General features: G+C 40.2%; 2 protein-coding genes across 4 annotated transcripts in view; both read left to right on the top strand.

Annotated features, from left to right (window-relative positions):
* NRG1 (neuregulin 1) overlaps nt 1-27,928 on the top strand; it is a 1,208,564-nt gene that overhangs the window by 1,024,923 nt on the left and 155,713 nt on the right. For all 3 annotated transcript variants that reach the window (XM_053578488.1, XM_053578490.1, XM_053578489.1), the window contains exons 2-4: nt 6,845-7,022; nt 17,355-17,476; nt 27,665-27,715. In XM_053578488.1, coding sequence (XP_053434463.1) covers nt 6,845-7,022; nt 17,355-17,476; nt 27,665-27,715 — 351 coding nt within the window. The remainder of the gene's footprint in view (nt 1-6,844; nt 7,023-17,354; nt 17,477-27,664; nt 27,716-27,928) is intronic.
* Nucleotides 25,695-26,180, top strand: LOC128576381 (prothymosin alpha-like). Its single transcript, XM_053578492.1, has one exon. It carries the CDS (start codon nt 25,769-25,771, stop codon nt 26,090-26,092), a length of 324 nt encoding a protein of 107 aa, XP_053434467.1. The 5' UTR covers nt 25,695-25,768; the 3' UTR covers nt 26,093-26,180.

The raw sequence follows: 27,928 nt of genomic DNA, 5'->3' as shown, positions 1-27,928 counted from the left end.
AATAAAGGCGGTAATTTCATAAGAGTAAACTATATGTCTGAGAAATGGGTGTAAGTATAAAATGCATTCCGTTAACATATAGCTATTTTATAATCTCTGATGGAAGAAAATTTATTCTATTGAAAATTGTCTCATTATGTATAGGTGAGAAAAGTGTACAAACTGCACAAGCTGGAGTCCTAGTTTGCATTTTTAGCAAGAATTTGTGAAATTTTCAGGGCTAGTCCAGTCATGTGTATATCCAAGGAGACACAGGATTTGTATGACTGCCAAGTTTGCTGGATACTGGAATTTGGTCTCCGCCCAAGAGTGAGTGAAGAGCTTCGGTACTTCTGGAGAAGATGCCCCTGACAGCAGAACCTCCTCCGGTGGTGAGAGCTGTGGTTGTGTGGTTCTGTTCGTGGTGCACAAATTCGTTTCTCCATTTGTGCAGTGGAGGCTTTGAGTTAACTCCTTAAAAGAGGTACTCTCTGAAAAACTGGATATCCTTATGTCATGGAAGTCACCCCTGATTGACACACAGGGACATTACTACAAATGTACTTCTAGGATGCGAAGTCAGAGCAGCACTTCTGATAGATTCGAAACTGCGTGTCAGAAGGAGAAGCTTGGGCTAGCCAGTGGAGGTGTCCTTGAACCCCAAACTTCAAGAAATGTTCACACACCAGGCTCAGCTTAAGGAGTGGATATTTTAACTAAGAAGCACCTTACATCGAATGCTCTCTTCCCCATTGCATCACACATCATCTCTCAAGGCGGAGGACATATCAGTTTCTGCCTGTGAGCCCCAAGGGCAAGGGCAGATGCTGACCTGCCCACAGAGCCATGTTTCCTTCCATCAAAAGACCTCGTGGGACTGGAGCCCCGACATCATGGCTGTGAGGATTTCAGTGCAGTTCCACACACAAAATTTAAATGACTTAAATTATTAATTAAGTTGTAAATTACCAGCACAAATATTTGCAAGAATTTCTTTCATGACTGCCAGCCTAACCAGGTCTTTAAAAGTACTTAGGGATGGCCTGGGTCTTTTATTTAATGTCAGAAAGACAACACAAAAAAGGCCGGAAGAGAAAGAGAAACCAGGAGTTCGTTTTGTTGTTCTTTGGTCTCTTTGTATGTGTTTGTAGGTATGTGTATAAATGTCTTTCCTACTTGATAAGTCATCTGAAGTTTGGTCGAAAACATCAAGACATTTCACCCCTAAATACTTCAGCAGATGCCTCCTGAGAACAAGGAGATGCTTTTGCATCATCACAATGCAGTGATTATACTTGAGAAATTTAATTTTGATGCATTATTATTATTATTATTATTGAGATAGAGTCTCACTATGTCACCCTCAGTAGAGTACCCTAGAATCACAGCTCACAGCAACCTGAAACTCTTGGCTCAAGCGATTCTCCTGCCTCAGCCTCCTGAGTAGCTGGGACGACAGGCGCCTGCCACAAGGCCCGGCTATTTTTTTTTGGGCTTGCAATTGTTGTTGTTTAAGCAGGCCCGGGCCAGGCTTGAACCCGCCGGCCTCGGTGTCTGTGGCTGGGGCCCTACTCCTTGAGCGAGGATGCAGAGCCTGATGCATTATTTTTATTCAGATTTCTCCAATAGCTCCATGCTTTCTCCCCTGAAGCAGGACCCGGCAATGGACACACCTTCCATTTAGCTGTCTTGTCTCTTTAACTTCCTTTACTCCAGATGACATTCCTGCCATGCCTGCCTCATTCCTGATATTTACATTTCTAAAGCCTTGAGCGTTTTGCTTGTAGAATGTCACTAAATTTGAATCCCTTTGTTTCCTTGTGTTTGAAATCAATATTCTTAATAAATAAATAAGAAATATTCACAAGTTGGGCGGCGCCTGTGGCTCAAGGAGTAGGGCGCCGGTCCCATATGCCGGAGGTGGCGGGTTCAAACCCAGCCCTGGCCAAAAACCAAAAAAAAAAAAAAAGAAAAAAAAGAAATATTCACAAGTGAAGAGAGAAGGAGGAAAGGGGAGAGAGAAAGAATAAAAGCAAGAAGAAGAAAAGAGATGCAAACAGATTTCTGTAAAACGTTTATCCAAATCGAAGAAAATATCTAGTGGGTATGTCCAGGCTGCACACAGGTGTATGGAGTGGTACACGAGGGAACGTGGTGCTTACTGAGAGTCAGGGGTGTCTGAAGTACAGCTTACCCTTGGAGCTTACTGAGAGTCAGGGGTGTCTGAGTACAGCTGACCCTTGGTGCTTACTGAGAGTCACGGGTGTCTGAATTACAGCTGACCCTTGGAGCTTACTGAGAGTCAGGGGTGTCTGAAGTACAGCTGACCCCTGGTGCTTACTGAGAGTCAGGGGTGTCTGAAGTACAGCTGACCCCTGGTGCTTACTGAGAGTCAGGGGTGTCTGAAGTACAGCTGACCCTTGGAGCTTACTGAGAGTCAGGGGTGTCTGAAGTACAGCTGACCCTTGGAGCTTACTGAGAGTCAGGGGTGTCTGAGTACAGCTGACCCTTGGAGCTTACTGAGAGTCAGGGGTGTCTGAAGTACAGCTTACCCTTGGTGCTTACTGAGAGTCAGGGGTGTCTGAAGTACAGCTTACCCTTGGAGCTTACTGAGAGTCAGGGGTGTCTGAGTACAGCTGACCCTTGGAGCTTACTGAGAGTCAGGGGTGTCTGAAGTACAGCTGACCCTTGGAGCTTACTGAGAGTCAGGGGTGTCTGAGTACAGCTGACCCTTGGTGCTTACTGAGAGTCAGGGGTGTCTGAAGTACAGCTGACCCTTGGAGCTTACTGAGAGTCAGGGGTGTCTGAAGTACAGCTGACCCTTGGAGCTTACTGAGAGTCAGGGGTGTCTGAGTACAGCTGACCCTTGGTGCTTACTGAGAGTCAGGGGTGTCTGAAGTACAGCTGACCCCTGGAGCTTACTGAGAGTCAGGGGTGTCTGAGTACAGCTGACCCTTGGTGCTTACTGAGAGTCAGGGGTGTCTGAAGTACAGCTGACCCTTGGAGCTTACTGAGAGTCAGGGGTGTCTGAAGTACAGCTGACCCTTGGAGCTTACTGAGAGTCAGGGGTGTCTGACTACAGCTGACCCTTGGAGCTTACTGAGAGTCAGGGGTGTCTGAGTACAGCTGACCCTTGGAGCTTACTGAGAGTCAGGGGTGTCTGAAGTACAGCTGACCCTTGGAGCTTACTGAGAGTCAGGGGTGTCTGACTACAGCTGACCCTTGGAGCTTACTGAGAGTCAGGGGTGTCTGAGTACAGCTGACCCTTGGTGCTTACTGAGAGTCAGGGGTGTGTGAAGTACAGCTGACCCTTGGAGCTTACTGAGAGAGTCAGGGGTGTCTGAAGTACAGCTGACCCTTGGAGCTTACTGAAAGTACAGCTGACCCTTGGAGCTTACTGAGAGTCAGGGGTGTCTGAAGTACAGCTGACCCTTGGAGCTTACTGAGAGAGTCAGGGGTGTCTGAAGTACAGATGACCCTTGGAGCTTACTGAGAGTCAGGGGTGTCTGAAGTACAGCTGACCCCTGGTGCTTACTGAGAGTCAGGGGTGTCTGAAGTACAGCTGACCCCTGGTGCTTACTGAGAGTCAGGGGTGTCTGAAGTACAGCTGACCCCTGGTGCTTACTGAGAGTCAGGGGTGTCTGAAGTACAGCTGACCCTTGGAGCTTACTGAGAGTCAGGGGAGTCTGAAGTACAGCTGACCCTTGGACAATGCTGGGGTTAGGGGTCCAATCCCTACCGAATTGAAAATCCATGTATACCTTTTCTTCTTCTTTTTTTAATGTCAAATATTCATATATATTTTAATTTTTGTCTTCTTTTTTTATTAATTTTTTAATTAAATCATAGCTGTGTACGTTAATGCATTTGTGGGGTGCAATGTGCTGGTCTTACATACAATTTGAAATACTGACAACAAACTGGTTAACATAGCCTTCACCGCACTTTCTTAATTATTATGTTAAGACATTTATACTCTACACTTAGTAGATTTGACATGTGCCCTTGTAAAATGGACCATACTTTTCACCCTCCAAAAACTGAATTCCAACGTTCCAATGGTTTTTGCTGTGATAGTTGATTAACACATTGTGTATGTACATATATTACATGCTGAATTCTTACAATGAAGTAAGCTAGAGAAAAGTTATTAAGAAAATCATAAAGGAAGAGAACATATATTTGCTATTCAGTAAGTGGAAGTGCATTGTCATAAGGGTCTTCAACCTCCTCATCTTCACGGTGAGTAGGCTGAGGCCGAGGAGGAGGAACGGGAGGGTTTGGTGGCAGAGGTAGGAGAACTGCTGGGTGTGTTTTTTTTTTTTTTTTTTTTTTGGTTTTTTTGGCTGGGGCTAGGTTTGAACCCGCCACCTCCGGCATATGGGACCAGCGCCCTATTCCTTGAGCCACAGGCACCGCCCGAACTGCTGGGTGTGAATGGATCAGTTTCCTTCAAGCCCGTGTTGTTCCAGAGTCAACAGCACTATATGTAAGGCATTTGGTTTATTTAGAGGCAAGGGAATAAACCTTGAAAGTTTTGGTTGTGTTCCAAGTTAAATGTAAGATCCACTGGGCGGGGAACATTGAAACACGTTCTTTTAATTTATGCATAAAATAATGAGGCAATTTATTTCTTTGATATATATAAACCTGTTTCTGTGGTGCCATTTAGCTCCAGCAGACTTGTTGCTTCAAAGTCCTTCCCCAGACTCAACAAAATTAAGAATGATCTTAAGGGGTTAATGGAAATAGACACTGTTCCACATAGGTGAGAATTTAGTCTGTTTTTAAAAACCTCCGAACTTGGGCAGCGCCTGTGGCTCAAGGAGTAGGGCCCCGGTCCCATATGCCAGAGATGGCGGGTTCAAACCCAGCCTTGGCCAAAAACCAAAAAAAAAAAAAAAAAAAAAACCTCCAAACTACTAAATGTAGTTTATGAAATTCGTAAACTACACTTTAAAAAGAAGATATCCATGAAAGCTATTCAGAAAGTATATTATTTTCAAAATGTCAAAAAAGGAAGAAAAAGAACCAGAGGTAATCGTCAGGCATCAGAGGCTAAGAACAGCTGAAGTAAGTTTCCTAACGGGCCGGGCTGTGTCTCCATCCCATCTCCCAGGTGTCAAATAAATAAAAAGTGGGGGGTGTAAGTGTGAGAACACTGCTAAGAAATCACAACATTCCAATGTTTTTTTCTGTAATTTATTGGAAACTTCACCAGCTCATTCTTGACATTTTGGGGATTTACTTGGGAAGGGCCGCAAAGTTGTAGAAAAACTAATACAGTCCCGAGCAGGAAGGCACTGTAGTTGGTGTCACATCGCAGGTGTGCAGACGCTGTCCGTGGAGCCTCGCTCTGTGAGTTATGTGCTGAGTCAGTAAGGTACACTCTCCTCCTCCCAGGTTTACTTTTTGGGACTTCCTGCGAATTCTAGAACTGTAGACTTGGCTTTTTAAATACTCAGCAGAAACTGAGAGTGGTTGAGATAGTGATCATGAAGTGAAATTTGGTGTGCAGAGAAAAATCCATTTGCCTGTACTTTTTAAAAACATTTTTATTATGAAAAAATCAGATGTACTGTATAGAATTGCACAAGAAACCACCACATATAACTGTTACCCAACTTCCATATTATCAACTTCTTGGTATTTTTTTTTCCGTCTGTATGCTTATCCATTCCTCACCACCATACTATTTAGAAGCAAACCACAGGTATTATATATTTTATCCATAAATATTTCAGTAGAGGATGTGTTTTTTAAGCAGTTTTGTTTGTGTAAGGATGGTATATAGGTGTGTCATGATTTCTACATGTTAATGAACAAGTTTAAGTACTCGTGGCCTCTGTGGAGAAGATGGCGAAGCACCAAATCTAATCAAACTGATAATTCAATGTGAGTGAGTGTTGTAGTCATCCGGAAGAGTCATTTATTGTGAATGGGATATCAACTGTGTAGGTCCAGGAAAAGGGTGATATCACCAAAGAATTTCTGTCTTGACAAAAGGAATCCTTGTGGAGATGGATGAGTTGTGTTTAGGGGCCCCCTCTGAACACCAGATAGTGGAGTGACCCCAAGTCCAAGTCTCTGCAAACTTTGTAACCATGGATAAGTCAGCCACTAATCTCTGCAATTAAACTTCCTAATTTAAAAAAAAATTAGTGTGATGCAAAAATGGAGAAGCATGAATCCTATGTACTCAATCTTGATATGAGGACAATTAATGACAATTAAGGTTATGGGGGGGGAGCAGAAAGAGGGATGGAGGGAGGAGGGTGGGGCCTTAGTGTGTGTCACACTTTATGGGGGCAAGACATGATTGCAAGAGGGACTTTACCTAACAATTGCAATCAGTGTAACTGGCTTATTGTACCCTCAATGAATCCCCAACAATAAAAAAAAAAAAAAAAAAAAACTTAATAAAAGATCAATAGTTGATTGAAAAAAAAAATTAGTGTGATGCTTTCTGCACTTATTCACGGAACTGTGATAAATTGTGTTTGGGACGGGATCGCACCTAGTTGCATAGTGTCCTATAGCACAGGCTGTTGGTTCTCTGAAATTATCTGTGTGGGGTCTTTAATGGCATCAGAGAATATAAAGGGAGAGAAAGTAACTGGAGTTTTTTTTAGAAATAATTTTGCAATCTAGGCTCTTTTTTTTCTGAGTATATTTTAGTTGGACGATTTATTCTTCTCTAAGTTGCAATGTATTTTTTGCTTACCCATTTTGAATTGTTTTCCTTCTCAGTTCATAAAGACTTGGGGAATGGTGCCTGGATCAGTCTGACCCAACATTAATGGGACTTTCTTTGAAAGATTGCGTGGTGATCAGAACTTCTTTCCTTCTCTTTTCTGCCTTTTAGCCTTGCCTCCCCGATTGAAAGAGATGAAAAGCCAGGAGTCAGTTGCAGGCTCCAAACTAGTTCTTCGCTGTGAAACCAGCTCTGAATACTCCTCTCTCAAATTCAAATGGTTCAAGAACGGAAATGAATTGAACCGAAAAAACAAACCACAAAACATCAAGATACAAAAAAAGCCAGGGTAAGTATAACACGTGTAATAGCAGGGGCTGCCCCTTTTGATAAGGTGGCAGAAAATGTAAGAATTATTTAGACCCTAGTAAATGAATTTGCAGTCAAAGAATGTGATACATGATAAACAAAAGGATTTTTCATTGTATAATGGCAAGAAATTTTATCATCACATAGGAAAGAATCGAGACTTTCTGATTCTTACAACTTCTGGGTGAAGAAAGGAAAGAATGGATGGAGAAAGAATAGAAAAAGTACGGGGAGAAGGAAGGGAGGAAGGAAGGAAGGTAGCATAAGTAACAGATGTTAAAATCCAATTTCTTTAAAATAAAGAAATGCTGTTTAGAATATCAGTGCCCTATGTAGTCAGTCCTGACTTCATGTGGGAAGGGTTGGAAGGTCATCAGTTGGCTTTGACCTATTTTCAAACAAAGGGTTAATATATATAATTATATTTAGTGAGAATTTTTAGCCACAATTCCATTAAAGTACATCACCACTAACAAATTGGGTAAACTTGGCTTGCAAAGAATCTTACATTTCCTGCCTGCCTGAGGAGGCCCATGTTTGGAAGGGCTTCATGGGATTCTAGTAACATCTTGGTAGGTGTGTTCTTTACTCTAAAACGATAATCCTCTATTATCCCTACGCTCTTCATTTATTTCCGTATTCAAAATTGTTTCTTCTAATATCAAACTACATTTTGAAATTAGAGAGGGCAAAAGCATGTTGGATTTCTGCTTCTGAATAGTCCTTTAACGAGTCTGATTGGTGTAATAGTGGTTCTAAGCTAAAGATGACATTTTTCTCTACTAGAAAACTCTCTACCAAAAAAAAAAAATAAATAAAAAAAATAAAAAAAAAAAAAAAGGAAAACTCTCTACCTACCCTAGAGAGTTCCAGTAAAATCTCAGGTGTGATAACAGACGTAACAGAAAGATCTCCCCCTATACTTTGAATTGATGTGACATTTACCAGAAAACTTTCACATGTTCATCAGCAAGTGAGAACGAAGTGATTATAATGAGAATTTAATTTAACCTTATCAAAGTATGTAGTTGCCCTGATAAGTATAATTAGGGTTTTTTTCCCCTAGTTTCTGAGATTTTTATTAACTACCCTGCTTACTCTTGTTATTGATCATGTCAGCGAGAGCTGTTAATTTGGAAGTATAATAAGATGTTAGAGGAAGGGAGATACTGCTTCTTGTAGCAGATGGTACTTCAAAGATACAAAACATAGTAGTATCAGAAGACATGGCATTTTTGTACATAATCTTACATAATTTTTTAACAACATCCCAATATATAGTAAGGGCAGTTGAACAGTTAGCATGGTGACTGTCTAATTTCGCAGATTGAGAAATTGAGGGTAAAAACTGTTTTATGCTTTATCAAGTAAGAGTCAACAAGTAAGAAACTCAGCGATAACACAAATCTATTTCTTGGGTTCCTTACTGCTGCCTTCCGCCTTCAAAACTGAAGAGCAGTCATGGTCAGGAACGTGTGCATGCAGGGGGGAGCTGCTGTGAATGAATTGAAAAGAGAAGTGTGGTTCCTCTAAAGAAGTTCAGCAAGGAAAACAATAGTTTTGGGCCGAAAAGATTCTGGGTCTTTGTTTTTCAGCAGTCAAGTTAGTAGGAAACAAAGTTGTCTGCAGGTACAGGGTAACATCTCATTTATTTATTTTTATTTTTATTTTTTTGCAGTTTTTTTGGCCAGGGCTGAGTTTGAACCCACCACCTCTGGCATATGGGGCCAACGCCCTAGCCCTTTGAGCCACAGGCGTCGCCCCATCTCATTTATTTCTATGGGGTTGTCAAATCTATCAGTAATATTTAAGTACCCCTGAAAGGCTTTATGCTAGGAGTGTGCAGAAATCCAAGAGGGATAGGGTATTATCTCTGTGTGCAGCAAGCCACACACTGTATAGAGATTATCTAGTTCAGTCTTAAAACGTGAAGAATTTCAGAAATCTTGTGCTGAAACACTCTCAGAGGTGGGGAGGAGGGATGGAGGGAGGGGAGGTTCATCCAGGCTGAGGTGTAGAAGAAATCATCTGAAGACTGCAAATATTCAGTCTGCTGATACCTGGAGAGAAGCAGATGAAGTTGGGTAGATGAGAAATAAAGTAAGGAATGCAAAAGAGGGGAACTGACTAGAATGAATATGCTTTGGAAATATGTGCATGTACTTAAAGAGGTAAATTGTTACATGGCTTGAATGACATATACGGTATCATTAGTATTCAGACCGGCATCTTCATATTGGCTTCATAGGTCCAGACAGCTAAAAGCACTGTCTACATATTAATAAAATCCCATTATGCCAGAAAGGCCAATAGTTAGAAATTACTTCTATTAAACAATAGCTTTGCTAGAAAAAATTAAATGGGGAAAAATTTATTCAGGTTATATGACTACAAATTATTCTTAGCAAAACATTTGACATATTAAATCTAAAACTAAGACCACATACTTTGTACAGAGTGGACAGCTACTGGGTAAGTGATCAGCTTATCAGCTTACAAAATTGGGCATTTTGTCATTTTTGAAATTGTATCCTGTTTTAAAACATTGTATTAGCAGACTTTTTCTAAGGTTCAAGCATCCAACTGAATCTGAATTGAATTAACATTTGCAAAGTGTACTATTCAGTTTATTCTATAAATATCAGTAGAATGAACATTATTCTTTTTATACTCGTTAAAACATTAATATGCTGAGAATGAAGGAAGCTAAATTTCTCCCTACAAATCACAATGGTTGAGCTTAGATTTGAAATAGGCCTAAGCCTTGTTGTGTTTTCAGAACTACTTGTGATTTTGTTTTATATTTATAGTAAGAATACAGGGCTCAGCTCAGCTCCCGTAGCACAGTGGTTAGAATGCCAGCCTCATACACCAAGGGTGGCAGGTTTGAACCCAGCCTGGGCCAACTAAAGATAAAATAAAATTAAAAAAAAAGGAAACTTTTTGCGGCAGCTCCTGTGGCTCAGTGGGTAGGGCACCAGCCCCATATACTGAGGGTGGCGGGTTCAAACACAGCTCTGGCCAAACTGCAACAAAAAATAGCCGGATGTTCTGGCAGTCACCTGTAGTCCCCAATACTTGGGAGGCTGAGGCAAGAGAATCGCCTAAGCCCGGGAGTTGGAGGTTGCTGTGAGCTGTCACTCCCTGGCACTCTACTGAAGGTGATGAAGTGAGACTCTGTCTCTAAAAAAAAAAAGAATACAGAGGACTCAGGCTTAGGGTAATAGCTTTAATAAAAACATATCTTAATTTTCAGGTTCATCTGTAAGTTAATAATTTTTTATTACTAAGATAGGTAGACTATTAATGTTTGGAGTGGTTGGCTGGTTATGTGACTTAAACTTTATCTTATGCTATGGTCAATCAAGTAGAAGTGGTGAATTTTAGTTTGAGATTTAGGATTTCCCTGGGATTGGCTTTGTTTAAATAAACATTGGCCTTTCTCATCTCTTACCCCCACTCTCTTCCCTTTCTCTAATATAAAATAAACTTATATTTTTATATTTAAAAAAAAATGAACTATTTTCTAATTCTTAGTCTAAACTTCTTTTTCACGTTTTATAATCTCAGTTACACAGAGCAGCCAGAATTTCCTTTTGATCCCTTAGTATCATGGAAAGATCTCACAGCATTATGCAGTTTCTATTATTTGGTAAAATCCTGATCTTCTTTTACCAGTACTCCTTTAAACTGTATTCCTCCAGGCTCTTCTATGATTTTGAATTCACACTGGAGCCACTGTTTTATTGGACTAAGCTGTATGTGGGACCAGTTAAAAGAAAAGGAAACTGCTGTCCTGTTAGGTGTCTTCCCATCCCTTTGTTCTTGTTTTCTTTGCCTAGTGGATGTTTTTTTTTGTGTGTGTGTGATTTTTGGCCAGGGCTGGGTTTGAACCCGCCACCTCCGGCATATGGGACCGGCGCCCTACTCCTTGAGCCACAGGCGCCGCCCAAGTGGATGATTTTGATCAAGAAAATTGGTAGAAGAGCTTAGTGTGTGACAGATTCATATTCAGAGGCTCTCAGTCTGACCTCATTTAAATCTCTTTTCTGCATTCCCTGTATTAAAAAATGACTTCTGACTTCCTGTTGTTTATGAGTTTCACACTCTCCTGGACGCCCTAGGTTTTGCCCAAGCTCTTCATTTTAGTGCTTACATATTTCGATTTTGTTTAATATTGGCTCTAATGGTTTGTTCACATTTTTAAAAAATTTTGTAAGAGACTGGGTGCAGTGGCTCACTTCTATAATCTTACCTTTTTGGGAAGCTGAGGTGGGAGGATTACTTGAGGTCAGGAGTTAGAGACCAGTCTGAGCAAGAGTGAGACTCCGTCTGTCTCTACTAAAATCATGGAAACATTAGGTGGACATGGTGGCCGTCTGCTTTAGTCCCAGCTACTCAGGAGGCTGAGGCTGAAGCAGAAGGATTGCTTGAGCCCAGGAGTTTGAGCTTGCTGTGAACTAGTCTGAGGCCATAGTACGCTAGCCAACGTGACAGAGCGGTAAAAAAAAAAAATTAAGAACATATTTCCTATTGTGAATGGTTACATTTTTTGAGCTCTATCATGGAAAAAGTTTATACACATTCCCTTCTCTTATTAGCTGGCAGGTCACTTGAACTTCCTATGCACAGAAATCTCAATTTCCTCATGTAGAAAATGGGAATACTGAGAGGCCATTTCATGTTTTATGTGAGGCATTTAGTGCAGTTCCTAGTTCTGTTGTTTTAGAAGTCCTACTTTTGGCTGGGCACAGTGGCACACACTTGTAATCTCAGCTCCTTGGGAGGCTGGAAAAGGAGGCTTGGTTAAGTTCAGAGTTTGAGACCAGACTGGACAGGACAGTGAGACCCCACCTCTCTATATACATTTTTTTTTTTTTTTTTTGTAGAGAGAGAGTCTCACTGTACCGCCCTCGGGTAGAGTGCAGTGGCGTCACACTGCTCACAGCAACCTCTAACTCTTGGGCTTACACGAGCAGCCTCCCGAGCCTTGCCTCAGCCTCCCGAGCAGCTGGGACTACAGGCGCCTGCCACAACGCCCGGCTATTTTTTTGTTGCAGTTTGGCTGGGGCCAGGTTTGAACCCGCCACCCTCAGCATATGGGGCCGGCGCCCTACTCACTGAGCCACAGGTGCCGCCCATATATACATTTTTTTAAAAGTTCTTCTTTTCCTCTGTGCCTTTCTCAGCATCAGCAGTTTTATGGTATCTGAAGCACTATTAAACACACACATGCACACAGGCATGCACAGTTTAAATATTTAATTTCTTAAGGGTCAGAGAAATGAATTATATAGAGAGAGGTGATCTTCCCTGTCTACATTTAACCTATAAACTGTGGTAGAAAATCAAGCTAAATAAGAAACATAAATAATAGCCAATGGAACCTTGAATTCATCTCCTGACCACTTACTAAAAAACACTGTGCTTTTTGCTATAAAAAATGAAAAAAATTAATATTTACAACTTTCATTTACAAATTAGTTTCCATTAATTTATTGTAACTATTTTAACTTTGTATTTTTTTTCTTTCTTCTTTTCAGTTCTTTCTTTCTTCCCTTTCTTTCTTAAGAAAAAGAGTTTCACTCTTGTTCAGGCTGGAGTGCAGTGGCTTGATCATAGCTCACTGTAACCTCAAACTCGTAGGCTTAAGCAGTCCTCTTGCTTCAGCCTCCCAAGTAGCTGGGACTGTAAGCAAACCACTGTGCCTAGCCTGTATTGTTTATTTTTATTACAAAAGTACATAATAATAGCGAACACTTATTGGGAGCTTACTATATTGCAAACATTGTTTTAAACCCTACATGAATTAACTCACTTAATATTTTTAGAAAACAGAAATTCATAAGAACACCAGCCTTTCTCCAGATCCTCAGAAAACTCATCAATGTAAGAGTAAAAAGTTAAGTTTATGGCTAGAAGGGAATTCAATAATTTTTGTGAGCTAACTTCCTTCTTATATGGTAACCTATCGAAGGGAGATAAACAAGACTATCACATCCATAGCCTCAAATCTTTTTGCAATATATAATTTTCAAGACAAAATTTGGCCCTTTCTACTCTCTTACTATATTCTATCCCTACTCTGGGACCTAAGGATCGAAGAATCTCATAATTGGATATATCATTAGAATTCAGAAGAGGCTTAATGATCATCTAGGTCAGTGATTTTTCAGTTATGTCCCTGGAGAATGATAAGTTTCAAATTACAAAAAGGACTGCCAGCCATTTTGACATGAATACTTTATCTATGGTATTTTTGAATATGAGGATTTGATTTAAGCATTCATTTCAAAACAGGATTTTGTTGCAAAAATAGTTGAAACCACTGATCTAATTTAATCTTACTTTGCATGGAGATGTTCTGGTAAGATATGCTTGGCAGGTGGCTATCCAAGCTTGACTCTTTCCAAAGAGAAAACCTAACTCTTTCACCAGATACCCTATCGATTTTGGAATGCTTAAAAAGTTCTTCCTTCCACTATTATCCAAAACATGCCTTCTTTTTCCTGTAAGACTTAGTTTTCCTGTAAGACTCAGCAACCCCAAGTAATTTCCTGTTCCAGATGATAGCCAGGAAATATATGTAAATAGCTCCATTCTTCATTCATAATTGCCTGCTAGCGACACCTCTGTTCCTCTAACAGAATCCTTTCTAGTGATAAGATTTCTAGGCCTTATTCAGTTCTGATCACCCTCTTTTAAAGTCCTCGAAATACTGTTATTTCTCCTCAAATGTCAGTCTGAAGCATAATTCAGTATTCTAGATGTGATCCAAGCAACCAGGTAGGTCTTAGGACTTTTATCCAATTTGATTCAAGCTCTGCTTTCATAATTAACTTAGCTTCAGGATGTGTAAGTTTCTTTTTTTCTTCTTTCTTTTTAAAGTAGTTTTTACAAAATGGGTTCATGTTAAGTGTGTGGCTAATTGAAATCCTTTTTTCTGCATATATTGTAGTTGAGGCATATCACTCTTCATTTGTATTTCTGCCAGAGCTTTAAACCAGAATGTATTTGTTATGCTTATCTTGATTAAATTGAATCTCATGCTTGGCCCATTGATGTTCTGTCCTAGAACTCCTGAGGGATTTCTCTACAGAAAGGATTCATTCTATGGCCACATATCATGTCTACCTTAGAAATTCACAGTATAGAATTTGCATAAAAGCTACCAATAAGTACTGTTGTAATGCAAGCTATTGAACTTTGTTTAGTACAATATTTATTTTAGCACAAAACATTTTTTTCTTTATTTTTCCTTGCTTTCTCCATTTTTTAAAAGCATAACATTTGATTACGTTACTAAGGATAGTCTTCCAGAAAACACTGCCCAGACTTATTAGGAGAATGTTGATTTTAAGAACTATTCCTTTAAGATCATGTTAATTGTAAATTTGATTACCATGTTTCTTATAGTTCTATCCAACTAAATAGTTAAAATTTTAATCGCAGAAGGTCAAGAAAGTTCTTTACATACCAAGTTGTTCCTAGATTGATATGAATAGCAAAGAAGAGCTATTCTTGAGGGTATTGTAATAATTTTGGAATTGTGCTTTCTTGGGATATGATAATCCTATCTCATAATTTTGGGACTTGGCAAGAAAAGTTACTATTGTTGTAGGAATTTACTTTTCCTTGGATGTTAAAAATCAGGTTATTTATTCTTCATCATGATACTGTTCATGATTTTTCTATTGTTAATGGTTTCGTGGTCATACATGAAAATTCGTTCAGCAAACTGTGTTAAACATTAGGCTGAAAAAACTTATTACAGTATTTATCCCATTGTTTCTTGATATTCTTCAAGGGTATCTATCATGAAGGAAACTTGTCATATAAATAACTGATAATTCATTAAAAAATCTTTTATTTGAATACTCCAAAACCAGACTAAAAGGTTAATAGAACCCAAGAGAGAGTGATATACCCTAATATTATTTTGACCTTTTTTTTTTCCTCAGATAGAGTCTCACTTTGTCACCCTTGCTAGAGTGCTCTAGTGTCACAGCTCACAGCTCGCAGCTCACAGTCTCGAGCTCCCGAGCTCAGGCAAACCACCTGCCTTGGCCTCCCAGAGTGCTAGGATTACAGGTGTGAGCCAACATGGCAGGCATATTTTAAAAGTTCTTATATTTTATTATTAAACCTTAATGTCTACTTGCCAAGATGCAAAATGGCCTATTTTGGTTTATAGGGATATGCTTCAGGGAAACTTTTCTACCGATAACCTCTCTGATTATGTGTGAATATCCTTTACATAGCTATAAGTGGCCCCGTATTACATAGATAAACAAAACTCTATTATAGTATTAGGCCCACTTTTTCTTGACTTTGTTCTGTGGGCCATTATTTTCAGAAAATATTGATGGATGAAACTGAACAGGACCTCCTCTTCTAAGAGAGTACTTTAGCATATTAAAGTTTCTGACAAAGCCTACAGGATTACAAAAGAAAAAGCCTATCTTTGTTTAACCTAATGTTCTGCAAACTTATTTGAACATAGAAGCCTTTGTTTTGTTTTGGTTCCTCAAGTGACTGTTGACAGCACTGTGAGTCATGACTAATGAAGTTAAGTTTGCTGTCCCTGTGGTGTTCACACCCAGCTCCCCTGGGTCTGGACCACTGAGGTGGTCTGTGCCCTCTTACTAGTGCACGTTCCTCCACTGCAGCCAGTGTTAGGAATATCAGGTCCAGCTGAGAGTGTAAGGGAGCCCAGCCAAATATTGTCTTCATTTATTCACATATTCATCTGGTTGCATTTTGAGGACACATGAAGGACAAAGCCGTGATGGATGTGCTACAGAGATATCAATGAGTTTACGTTACAGACCCCCTACTCTCCCAGAGAATGTGTCCTGAGGTCAGAGATGAGATTACGGGAAGAACTACTCAGGGCTCTCAGAGTATAGACTAGGAAGATGGCAGCTCCAGTCCCATGGTCTTCCAAGCCTTGATGAGACAGTCGGTACTTGAGATGGTCCTTGAAGGTCAGCTGAGATTTAATGGATAGAAATGTAGGGCCCAATGTAAGAGGAAAGAGCAGCCCAAACAAAAGCACAGAGGTGGGAGTCCATAAGGCTCACATGTGGAACTTTGGGTGATTCAGTTTGATATGACTGAAGGAGGAGAATAGTAAGAATTACATTTGGGACAAGTGGCCTTACTTCATTAATCATAATCCTGTGTCAAGAAGACCAGAACATTTACTAAAGAAGCTGGCAAATTCTAACATGGGAGATTTGTAGCCAGAAGGATTGATTTTTCCCTTCCAGCCTGTTTTTTTCCTGTTGTCCCCCACCCCCGAACCCTCAAGAGCCTAGGAAGTCACAGTTACCAGGTGACTTTGTAAAGACTTAGAGTTTTATAGAGTCTCACTGTGTTGCACAGGCTGGAGTGCAGTAGCTGTTCACACACCTGACTACAGTGCACTACACCCTTGAACTCTCGGGCTCATGTGGTCCTCCTGTGTCAGCCTCCTGGGTAGCGGAGACCGTAGGCAGGTGTTGTTCAGACAGGCTTTAGTAAATGCTGAACCAAGCCCAGTCATTCTCAGTTTTTATATCCTGGAGATTACTTAAATTACAGGCTATGCACAATAGTAAAACACAGAAAAATGAAAATTGCAATCCTGCCCATGTTCCAAAAAGTGGTGAATATTGATTTAATATTTAGAGTTTTATAAAAGTGTGTAACATTGTTGTGTGAATATTTATTCCAGTATTAAGAACCTTTCATGTGACTGTGTTTCTAGTAATGAGAATTTTAAGGAAAGATATTTATCTTTTCCGTTCTTTTCGGAAATGATAAATCCTCTTTATTCACACATAATATTATTCTTGGTGTTTCTGTATGTAGGGAGAAGTACAGAATATTTTTATCTATTCTAGGCTTCATTAAGTATATGTCTTTACTAGGCTTATAAGAAATGATTTTATACTTTTTTCTCTTCTCAAACCCTTATGGCCAGTGACATTTAGACAGAGAGGGGAAAGAAAATTTACTGATTGGGTTTAAAAATCTCAAGTAGTAGAGGAGGAAAAAGAAAAATTAATGAACACCTCCTTTAAATTACTGATTTGAGTGGTAAAATTAAGATTATATCCATGGCATAGCTTAAAAGTGATGCACGCCACTTTTATTCTAGGTAAAATCATGCAGTTGAATCCATGTCATAGCGAGTTATGTTTTAACATGATATATGTAGGGTGGGAAGGGGTTGTTGGAGAACTCTGTAGGTATAGAAAAAGACATTTTGATACTCTGTAGGTTTCTGTGTTCTCTACCTAACATCACTTTGGTCCTGATTTTATAGGAAGTCAGAACTTCGTATTAACAAAGCATCACTTGCTGATTCTGGAGAGTATATGTGCAAAGTGATCAGTAAATTGGGAAATGACAGCGCCTCTGCCAACATCACCATTGTGGATTCAAATGGTAAGAGATTCCTGCTGCATTCTGCTCCTCGGTCTGTAGGGGGCATAATCAAGACCTGTGGTAAGACGTGTGAGAAATGGGTGTGTGAAATCTCATTTGTGAATAAATTGAAAACAGAGAAAGAAAACCCAGCCTTTCAAGTATCTTCTGTGTCCTCCAGAAACCTCTCACTCCATGAGATGGTACATGTATACACCTGAACTATACACAGACTTCTAAAAAGCATCTGAACGAGGTCATGAGTAGCACAGATAGGATGCATTGTTAAAGGACAGAGGTCAGCTGTCCTTGTATTGGTTGGGAAGGGCAACCCAAATCTTTGGCTTTGTTAACAACAGAACACAGTCGTTCATGTATACACACATACACCCAGAATATATTTATATACACATACAAAATATATGTATACATACCTGTACTTATATTAAAGATATGTGTATACTGTGTCTGTGTGTATATATACACAATACAGTCCTGACTCAGCATTAGCAATTTTTATGCCTACCTGTGTTTTTAAGTGATTACATCTGGCTCTAGGTAGTAGCAGGTTAGGCCTATTAATTTTGCAATTAGGGAGAGTCTCAGAGGCAGTGGATTTTCTACCATGCATAGGCTTTAGCCTCAGCTTTCCTCAGAGCAGTGCCAGGGAATATTTGTTTAACAATTGAACACCTTGGAGGTGGAAAGTGCCACCTACCCTTTGGGTTATTTCCGAGTTTTTGGGGAAAGTAGAAGCAGCTCTGCTGGTGGCTGGCTCTCTGTTTCATAATACCCCGCACTCCACAAGTTGATAGAGTCATCTCCAGGAGCTGACAGAAACCTAGCAATGCTTCTTTAAAGGTCTTGGAATAATAAATGTCACTTCAAAGTCTTTGGTGCTTCTTTTCCTTTTTGAGTTATGCCAGTTAACTATTGCCTTTCCAAAGTCATCTGTTACAAAACCAAGCCTAGTTGCATTGCTCCTTGGTAGTAGATTAAGAAAAGGGTGTGTGTTGTAAGGACACAATTCCTTCAAGGACAAGGCATAAATACCCGGGTAGGACAGGAAGTGCAAAAGTAACTTTAAGGGTTAGTTCGGTGTTTTTCTACCTTTTTTATTGCTATAGGGCACAGTTGAGCCTATAGTTAAACTTCTGTGGTACATTTAAATTATGTCGATCTAAAACAAAAGAGAAAAAGAATATACTTACTGTGCTTTGAACTTCTTTCAAAAATAATTTAATTAATGATCTTTGAAAAATTCTTTGCAGCACGCCTAAGAGCCTCTTACAGCACCCCAGTTGAAAATCACTAGGTTAATTCCCTAGGTGATTAATGTAGTTTTTGTTGCTTAATCCACCTATAATGTAAAAGGATAGAGAGAAGGAAATGAAGTAAAAACATGAGACAGGGCTGGGAAAATCCAGGTTAATGCCTAGTCCTCTCTGGACTTCTCAACGATCTGTGTTATCTATAGCAGGGTAATCAAAATTTATTACTTGCATTTTAAATATCTCCCTCCACCAATAGTTAAAGAGAGCAGTGAAAAGTAGTTTCCATTAGGAGCTGTTTTTATTATAGTTTAAAATCTAAAAGCCATTTGAAATTTGTATGAGTAAATATAACCACTTTGTTTAATCAACATAGGTTAAACAGTATTATTTTGCTGGTATTACTTCAATCCACAGGTTATGTGAAATGCAAATTTAAAACTTAATCTCAGTGGGTTATCTTCACTTTTTACTGTACCAGATTGTCGCTGGCTTGGTTCAGTCTGTCTCTTCATGGTTAATGCTGCTAAATTACGATTTTGATACTTGGGTTCGATTTGTGTAGCTGTGCAGACAATAAAGTCCCAGGAAATAAAACCGGAGTCCGCGTCATGGTCTCACTGAGTGTGTACAGTAGTGGTATATTAATTACTCCTTGGTTTCAGATTTACAAGATACTAGGACCAATTGCAGTGTAGGGAAATGAAAGTCAAGATGTTCTGATAATGCCTCTTCTTTTTACCAGACAAGTCCATGGAATATTATAAGCACATCATTCTGAACCAACTAAAATTCTTCCAGGAATGGGTTTTTATTGGCTTATTTAAATTGTGGGAAGGAGAATGAAGAATCTCACTGACAATGCAAGGTGGTTTTGTTTTTATTGGCTTCTTGGGATGTCTTTCATCAGCCCTCTCATTGTATTCAAAAAGAAATAGAAGACTTAGCATAGAAAAGAGACTCCCTGGGGATCACAAAGATATTTGATGGCAAAAGGGGACTTCAGACTTCAGCCCAGGGTTCCTTGGTTCCTGGTGGAGTGCACTTGGCTCTGTGTGTTTGCAAATGTTTAAAGGAGACTCTTTTGCTTGTGAAAAACAGAGGTTGAAAGAGAAGCCTAAGGAGAAATAGATTCTGTGAGGAAGAACTAGGACTTTATTATAACTGGGCCTCAAGGAGGTGAGCTGTCCCCTGGGCAGCTCTATGAATTTAAACGGTGGGAATTTGTATGTTTCTACCTTTACTGTGCCTCAGATACTTTCTTAATTTTTTTTTTTTTTTTACTATTTCCTACATCTTCTCATTTTTCCTGCTGTCACCTATGCCTGTTTATAATTTCAAACCTTGACCTACATGGCCACATACTTCTTCCTGGCTCTTTGTAAGGAAATGTTCATTTTAATTCCTATTATATGATTGTTTCCTTAAGTTCCCCAGTCAAATTTCTTTCAGCAAGAAGCCCATTAGCAGAGTTCTTGCCTGGGCTAGAGTGTAGCCTGCAGTGGCATCATTGTAGTTCACCACAACCCCAAAACTCCTGGGCTCAAGCGATCCTGCTCAGCCTCCCAAAGTGCTCAGAATACAGGCATGAGCAGCTGGGTGGGCCAGATTAGCAGAGTTACTGTGCCCTGACACATCAAAAGATCCGCTGGAGAATTTACTAATCATCTGCCTGCTGGTCAGATGTCCACCACTGGCTCAGCCAGGGAGGGTGAGGGCAAAACCCCCGCTGGCAGAAACACTCATCTCTTCACTCTCTTCACAGCTGCCGGTAGAGTGGTCCCTCTCTACTTCCTGGGGGGTTTAGCAGGCACTGTGACTGTGATGACAAGGCCAGCGCCTTGTACATGGGAGGGGGGAGGCACCCTTTCTTCCCTTCGCCTCAGGGGCTTCATTATACCAAAAGGGAAATATATGATCATCCTGATCCCTCACCCTCTTCCACAGCTGCCTATGAATTTGCCATATTCTGCTCAAGGCTGGTATCAGAAAAGTTTCAGTTGAGCCTTGAGCTCTCTTTATGTTGTCACCTCCCTGTCTCCCTAGAAGTCTGAGCAAAGGTTATACAGAAATACTTTTTCTTTCCTTCCTTCCTTTCTTCCATTCTTCCTTTCTTTTCCTTTCTTCCCTTTCTTTCTTTCGTTCTTTTGTTGGTTTGTTCTCTTTTGACAGTTTCACTGCGTCACCCTGGGTAAAGTGCTGTGGCATCATAGCTCACAGCAACCTCAAACTCTTGGGCTCAAGCAGTCCTCTTGCCTCAGCCTCCCAAGTAGCTGGGACTACAGATGACCCCCAGAACAGCTGGCTATTTTTAGAGAGGGGATCTCACTCTTGCTCAGGCTGGTCTCAAACTCCTGAGTTCAGCCAGTTCACCCACATCAGCCTCCCGGAGTGCTGGGATTCCAGGCGTGAGCCACCGTGCCCCACCTGTAAAGGTCCTCTTTATGAGTGGCCTTGGCACACTGCCGCGATCTAATTATCCTACGTTCTTCCTGTACCAAGGATTCCTTGTGATCAACTTAAATTCTCACACAAATACCTTTTGATATTATGATTTTTAGAATGTACATGTATTGAGAACTAAGATTCCAAGAGAGATGAGGAGGAGGTGGAGGGAAGATATTCATTGGAGGCTATTTTCTTTTCCCTCAGATCACCTTACTGTTTGGAATTACATTTAATCCCATTAAGACAGCTGTAATAATTAGTAGAATAAAATTAGGTTAAGTCCTGAAAGTCTCTGCAATAAACTGATTGTTTAGATCTTCCTAGACTAGCAGCTAGTTATAAATGAAACGGTAAAAAAAATTAAATTCTCCTTGAAACATTATATGCTTGAGTAAAAAACTTGAACTATTTTCAAATATTAAAAAAGTACATATGCATAGTCAATTATTTTGTTAACCTACATTTAAGAAATGTTTACGTTTCCTGCTTTGTCCAGTGCCTTTTAATCCCTACTTTATTTGGAATTGGAAAAAAAGAATTTGTCATATATCAGCCTGTGTAATCTGCTGATCACTTCCAGGACTAAGTAAAGTTAAAACAATGCAGTTGAGGGCGGTGCCTGTGGCTCAGTGAGTAGGGCGCCGGCCCCATATGCCGAGGGTGGCGGGTTCAGACCCAGCCCTGGCCAAACTGCAACAGAAAAACAGCCAGGCGTTGTGGCGGGGGCCTGTAGTCCCAGCTGCTCAGGAGGCTGAGGCAAGAGAATCACGTGAGCCCAAGAGTTAGAGGTTGCTGTGAGATGTGTGACGCCACAGCACTCTACCCAAGGGTGGTACAGTGAGACTCTGTCTCTACAAAAAAAAAAAAAAAAAATGCAATTGAGTTTGCATATGAAGGAGGATCTCCTGGGCAGTGATTATGACATCATGAATGACCAGTGATTCCTTTCATGATCTCCATATGACAGCTGAAGAGGCCACATTCACTTTGCTTGCACACCTCATTATGCTATATGTTCATTTTTATTTGTAGTTTATTTTGCTAGGCCTTTCTGTAGGAAACCTTGAATTAGCAATTAATTCCTAGCTAACAAGTTCCATGAAAACTCCTGGGCATTAGAATAAGGAAGAGAATAGTAGACCTGACTGGGTTTCAAAGTAATTCAGTAATGCTTTCTTTTAAAAAATTAATATAGGATAATATACAGGTAATCAATCATATTTTCTCCTAAGTTTTCTTTTTTAAGCAGGAGAAAAATTATTTGTGTGAGATTCAAGATCCCACAGGAGCAGTTGGGCTCATAGCAATAAAATAGCTGTTTTATTTGCGATGAGCAGAAAAATATTATTTATTTATTTTTTATTATTTTTTTTTTGTGTAGAGACAGAGTCTCACTTTATGGCCCTCTGTAGAGTGCCGTGGCCTCACACAGCTCACAGCAACCTCCAACTCCTGGGCTTAAGCGATTCTCTTGCCTCAGCCTCCCGAGTAGCTGGGACTACAGGCGCTCGCCACAATGCCCAGCTATAACGCCCGGCTATTTTTTGGTTGCAGTTTGGCCGGGGCCGGGTTTGAACCCGCCACCCTTGGTATATGGGGCCGGCGCCTTACTGACTGAGCCACAGGCACCGCCCAGAAAAATATTATTTTTATAAAATTGGATTGAATTACCAATGGATGCTTTAAAATATTGGCTCCTGTGGGTAACAGTCTTGGCCTCACCCCCATTCCAGTTGACAGTGTTATTAGAAATACTGTGTTGTTAGGCGGCGCCTGTGCCCCAAAGGAGTAGGGCACTGGCCCCATGTATCGGAGGTGGTGGGTTCAAACCTGGTCCTGGCCAAAAACTGCAAAGAAGAAAAAGGGAAAGAAATACTGTGTTGTTAGTGAACACCCTATAGTTACATTGAGAAGCAAGTAAAGCATGTTTCATAATTTGTATAGCAGTCTCTATGTATTTTATACTTTGTAGGATACCCGTGAAGGGTCACAAGCAAGAGCAATAGGAGTGGAGTAGAGGTGTCTTCCCAATGCGTTGTCTCATCCTGTGTCTACCCTAGTCATTAACTTTAAAACTTCTCAGTCACTTTCAATAAGCATTCATTATGAGGAAGAGGAATTCAGATACTCAAAGATGTCCCTGAATCATCTTTACCAGTGCTAATGAATAAGTCTGCTCACTTTTAAAGTCTTTTAAAAAATCACTTGATCAAAATTTTCGTATGCATGACAGTGACCTATAATTTTGGAAAAAGAGTCACAGAAGTGGAAGTTGAAATACACAGACACAGCCTATGTGGGTTTGTACGCACGGTGCGTCTGTGTGTATTTTGCCAAATAGTTATGCTTAGTGTATCACCACAGTGAAACCTCAAATAAGTCACGCATTCGTCATCATTAGAAAAATTCCTTTCCAGAAGATATTTTTCAGATGCTGCATTTTTTTCTTAAGACCAGATCCATCCAATTATTAAAAAAAGAATTCGGACTTTACAAATATAGTAATGTCCCTTATGTTTACTTGTATGGTCAGCAGAAGTTGGTAAGCTGTGTTCAATTCCTGATGATTCTAAATCCTCACCAATTTTCACTAATGAAGGGAATATCCTTTATAAATTAACAAATTTAATGTTACCAAATTGCTAGGGGGAAATATGTTTCTTAAATAAACATCAAGGAGATTGTAGGACTTAATTTCTTTAAGATCTGTGCATGTTGCCTAGAATTATTTTCCATCATACTTATAACAAAAGGTTGTTTTCTAAATCTATAAATTCTACCATGGCGCACATAAAAATACTTGCTAAGTGGTTTTAATTAAAAAGATTAACTTTTATTATCAGCGAGATTCCTTTTAAAATGAAGACTCCTTTGTCATAGAAATGTGTGTTAACTTCTGAGCTTATATTTCCCCCAAGATTAATTCAGAAAATTTGTATTTGAAACTGTAATCACTGAAGGTATTTTTCAGGTCCCCAGGATAAATATCTAATTTTAGGAAGGGAGGTCATTTTAAGTTCTGTGCAGGTGCATCTTTTAGTAACCTCCTGTTCTGGTATTTTTATGTAACATTCAATTTAAAAAGGAAATGTGATGGTCAATCTTTCCTCTAATCCGAGGTCTTTTCTTCCAGAGATAGAAAAGCTCTGATTCCCACCCTGCCCCCGCCACGAAGGTCACAGTGGACAACTACTTAGTTTATCAAAAATAAATTTTAAGAGTCCTGATTTCCAAGTTGGGATTGGGACTTTTACCCAGCTCTTGTGCGCCCTGAGTTCCTCACTTAAGTCTGGTTGGAATGTCATTGGTGAGTCCTACGGACAGAGTGAGGAGGCATCTGCCTTACTGTGGGCCCTTCACTTGGAAACATTAATCTTCTGCTAGGTGTTCTAGAAGAGGACAAACCCTGTGAATCTTTGGTAAAAGAATTTCTCTCATATTAAATTTTCCCAAAGAACAATTTCATTTTCTCTAGCCCAAGTCAAGAAAGCTAGCTGTAGTATATCACCAACTCAGAATATCTTCATGGCTGTCTGCTGCTTGAAAAAGTTTAAAGGTTGTCATACTGACAGCCGTACATAACAAATCCCTTTCACTTTGTCCCCCTTGTGATGGGCAGAAGAGCTGGTGTAGGCAACCCCGATGTCTTGATAATTAGGGAGGGTTAAGCACATTTAATTTGCTCCAGAAAGACACATTTGGTCTTCCTAAAGATAGATTCACATTTAACCTGGTACTTACTCTGAAACATCCTAGCTGAATCTCACGTGACTGTTTTTATTTTTCATTTTCAATTCCACAAAATCTTTTGTCTCTAGAAAAGTTTCAAAAGCCAAAGAAATATTGCCACTTAAATTTATTCCTCTGACCTATTAGACTAGTCCAGTCATGGAAAACCTAAATGGTCATATACTGTATATATATATTTAAAGATAATTACATTGATAGCGAACATTTCTAACTCTGTGATTAACAGAGTATTAATTAATTCATACATAAAATAATATATGACTTGGTTAAGATTTTCAGTTAGATCTAGTGGTTTTATTTATTTATTTATTTATTTATTTTTTGAGACAGAGTCTCACTATGTCACCCTTGGTAGAGTGCCCTGGTATCACCGCTCACACAAACCTCAAACTCTTGGGCTTAGGCAATTCTCTTGCCTCAGCCTCCCAAGTAGCTGGGACTTCAGCCACCCACACAACGCCCAGCTATTTTTTTGCTGCAGTTGTCATTGTTGTTTAGCTGGCCCAGGCGGGTTTGAACCCGCCAACCTCAGTATATGTGGCTGGCGCTGTAACCACTGTGCTATGGGCATCGAGCCTAGATCTAGTAGTTTTTGAACTGCAGATACTATCACAATAGCCTTAAACATCTTTTTCTCCTGGTCAAAGAGTGTGAACTACTATCAAGACTTAAGAGAGACGCCCCCTGGCGGCTCTGAAAAGCCATCTTTGCATTGTTCCTGCGTCCGGCTTCCTCCTGGTCGCAACCTCCTCCGCCGCTGCGGACTCCGGCAGCTTTATCGCCAGGGTCCCCCAACTCTCGCTTTCTTTTCCATCCCCCGCATCGGATCACCGACGTGCCCACCATGTCAGACGCTGCGGTGGACACCAGCTCCGAGATCACCACCAAGGACTTAAAGGAGAAGAAGGAAGTTGTGGACGAGGCAGAGAATGGAAGAGACGCCCCTGCTAATGGGAACGCAAATGAGGAAAATGGGGAGCAGGAGGCTGACCATGAGGTCGATGAAGAAGGTGGGGAGGAAGAGGAAGAGGAGGAAGAAGGCGATGGTGAAGGAGAGGATGGAGATGAAGATGAGGAAGCTGAGGCCACCACGGGCAAAAGGGCAGCTGAAGATGAGGAGGAGGAGGATGTTGATACCAAGAAGCAGAAGACTGAGGAGGATGACTAGACAGCAAAAAAGGAAAAGTTAAACTTAAAAAAAAAAAAAAAGGCCACCGTGACCTATTCACCCTCCACTTCCCGTCTCAGAATCTAAACGTGGTAAATTGGAGTAGAGAGGCCCGCCCGGCCACCGCAGCGCCACCTGCAGGTGACATGTGCTCTTCACTACCCAACCAAAACCACGAGAATTTGCAACAGGGGAGGAAAAAAGAACCAAAACTCCCAAGGCCCTGCTTTTTTTCTTAAAAGTACTTTAAAAAGGAAATTTCTTTATATTTTTTTTTTTACATTTTATATTTTTGTACATATTGTTAGGGGTCAGCCATTTTTAATGATATCTCAGATGACCAAACCAGCCTTCAGAGCGGTCTCTGTCCTACTTCTGACTCTGACTTTACTTGTGGTGTGACCATGTTCATTATAATCTCAAAGGAGAAAAAAAACCTTGTAAAAAAAGCAAAAACAACAACAAAGAACAATCTTATTCCGAGCATTCCAGTAACTTTTTTTGTGTATGTACTTAGCTGTACTGTAAGTAGTTGGTTTGTATGAGATGGTTAAAAAGGCCAAAGATAAAAGGTTTCTTTTTTTTCCTTTTTTTTTGTCTATGAAGTTGCTGTTTATTTATTTATTTATTTATTTATTTATTTATTTATTGTTTGGCCTGTTTGATGTATGTGTGAAACAATGTTGTCCAACAATAAACCAGAATTTTATTTTGCTGAGTTGTTCTAAAAAAAAAAGACTTAAGAGACACAGTGAAATTCGAATGATATCCATCATTGGATCCCTGCATCTTACTAGGTTTCCTAAAACTGTGCCTTCCTGAAAACACTGGAGTCATAACACACAGAAGCCCTTTCCAGGAAGACTGAATACAGAATCAGTTAGACAATGTCACCACCCTGCATTCCATCATAAAGGTAGTAAGAAAGCAAGTTCAGAGTTTGAATAAGCTTGTCACAATTCTTACCATAATGATGAGTCCGGAAGTGCAGGTTCATCCTTCGTTTCTTTGGAGTGAGAATTGCCTGTTCACCTTACGCCCTACCCTGAGTAACCGACATGCCTATTTTATGACAATGCCCTGATCTTGATCACTACTGACAGTTTTAATTGGAGTTCCATGCCAGAACTTGATGCATGCAATCCCAACTTGCTTTTATTTTTGAACAAAAATGCAATTTTCTGAGAATCTGTAACTTAGAAATTCTGACTACAGCTTTGGGATCCTACGGCTTTGACTTCCTTCATTACCTAATTTCTGCTTTTCTTTCCAAGGAGCTCACTCTCCCTTTGTCCCCCTTCCCCTTGGTGACCTGAGTGGGAACAGTGAATTCTTCCTAATTATTCCAGCGCAGTTGATCTCATGCTCTTTGCCCAAGAAAGAAGAACTGTTTGTCTGGACTGTACTTTTAGCATTTCTCACTCTGTGTATGGCTAACGTCTGGACTTTCATCACTCCCTTGCAATACTTCCTTCCTTTCTGCTCATTTATAGTTGGACAGTAGGCTGTGGTACCAGCTCCCAGCCTCGTGATTATACATCATAATGTCCTATCACCTTTTCTTTTTTGCAGAGATCATCACTGGCATGCCAGCCTCAACTGAAAGACCAGATGTGTCTTCAGGTAAGGAAAATAAGCCGGGTGGATCTTACTAACCAGAATGACAGACGTAGCTGCTGGCTGCTGCTCCTACTAATCAGAGCCCTTTCTGCATCTAAATCTCAGCTGTTTCTTGTTTTCTGCCTCAATACTTTTCTCAACTTGGTTTTGCCTTTTTAGACTTTACTTAAGGAAGGATGGTTCTTACAGTATGTCTGAACTTGGGCTCGAGAAACA

The sequence above is a fragment of the Nycticebus coucang genome, chromosome 24 (assembly GCF_027406575.1).
Source record: "Nycticebus coucang isolate mNycCou1 chromosome 24, mNycCou1.pri, whole genome shotgun sequence".
In the NCBI taxonomy this organism is placed as follows: Eukaryota; Metazoa; Chordata; class Mammalia; order Primates; family Lorisidae; genus Nycticebus; species Nycticebus coucang.
The sequence above is the reverse complement of the archived record's forward strand: the minus strand, read 5'-3'. Positions and strand labels throughout refer to the sequence as shown.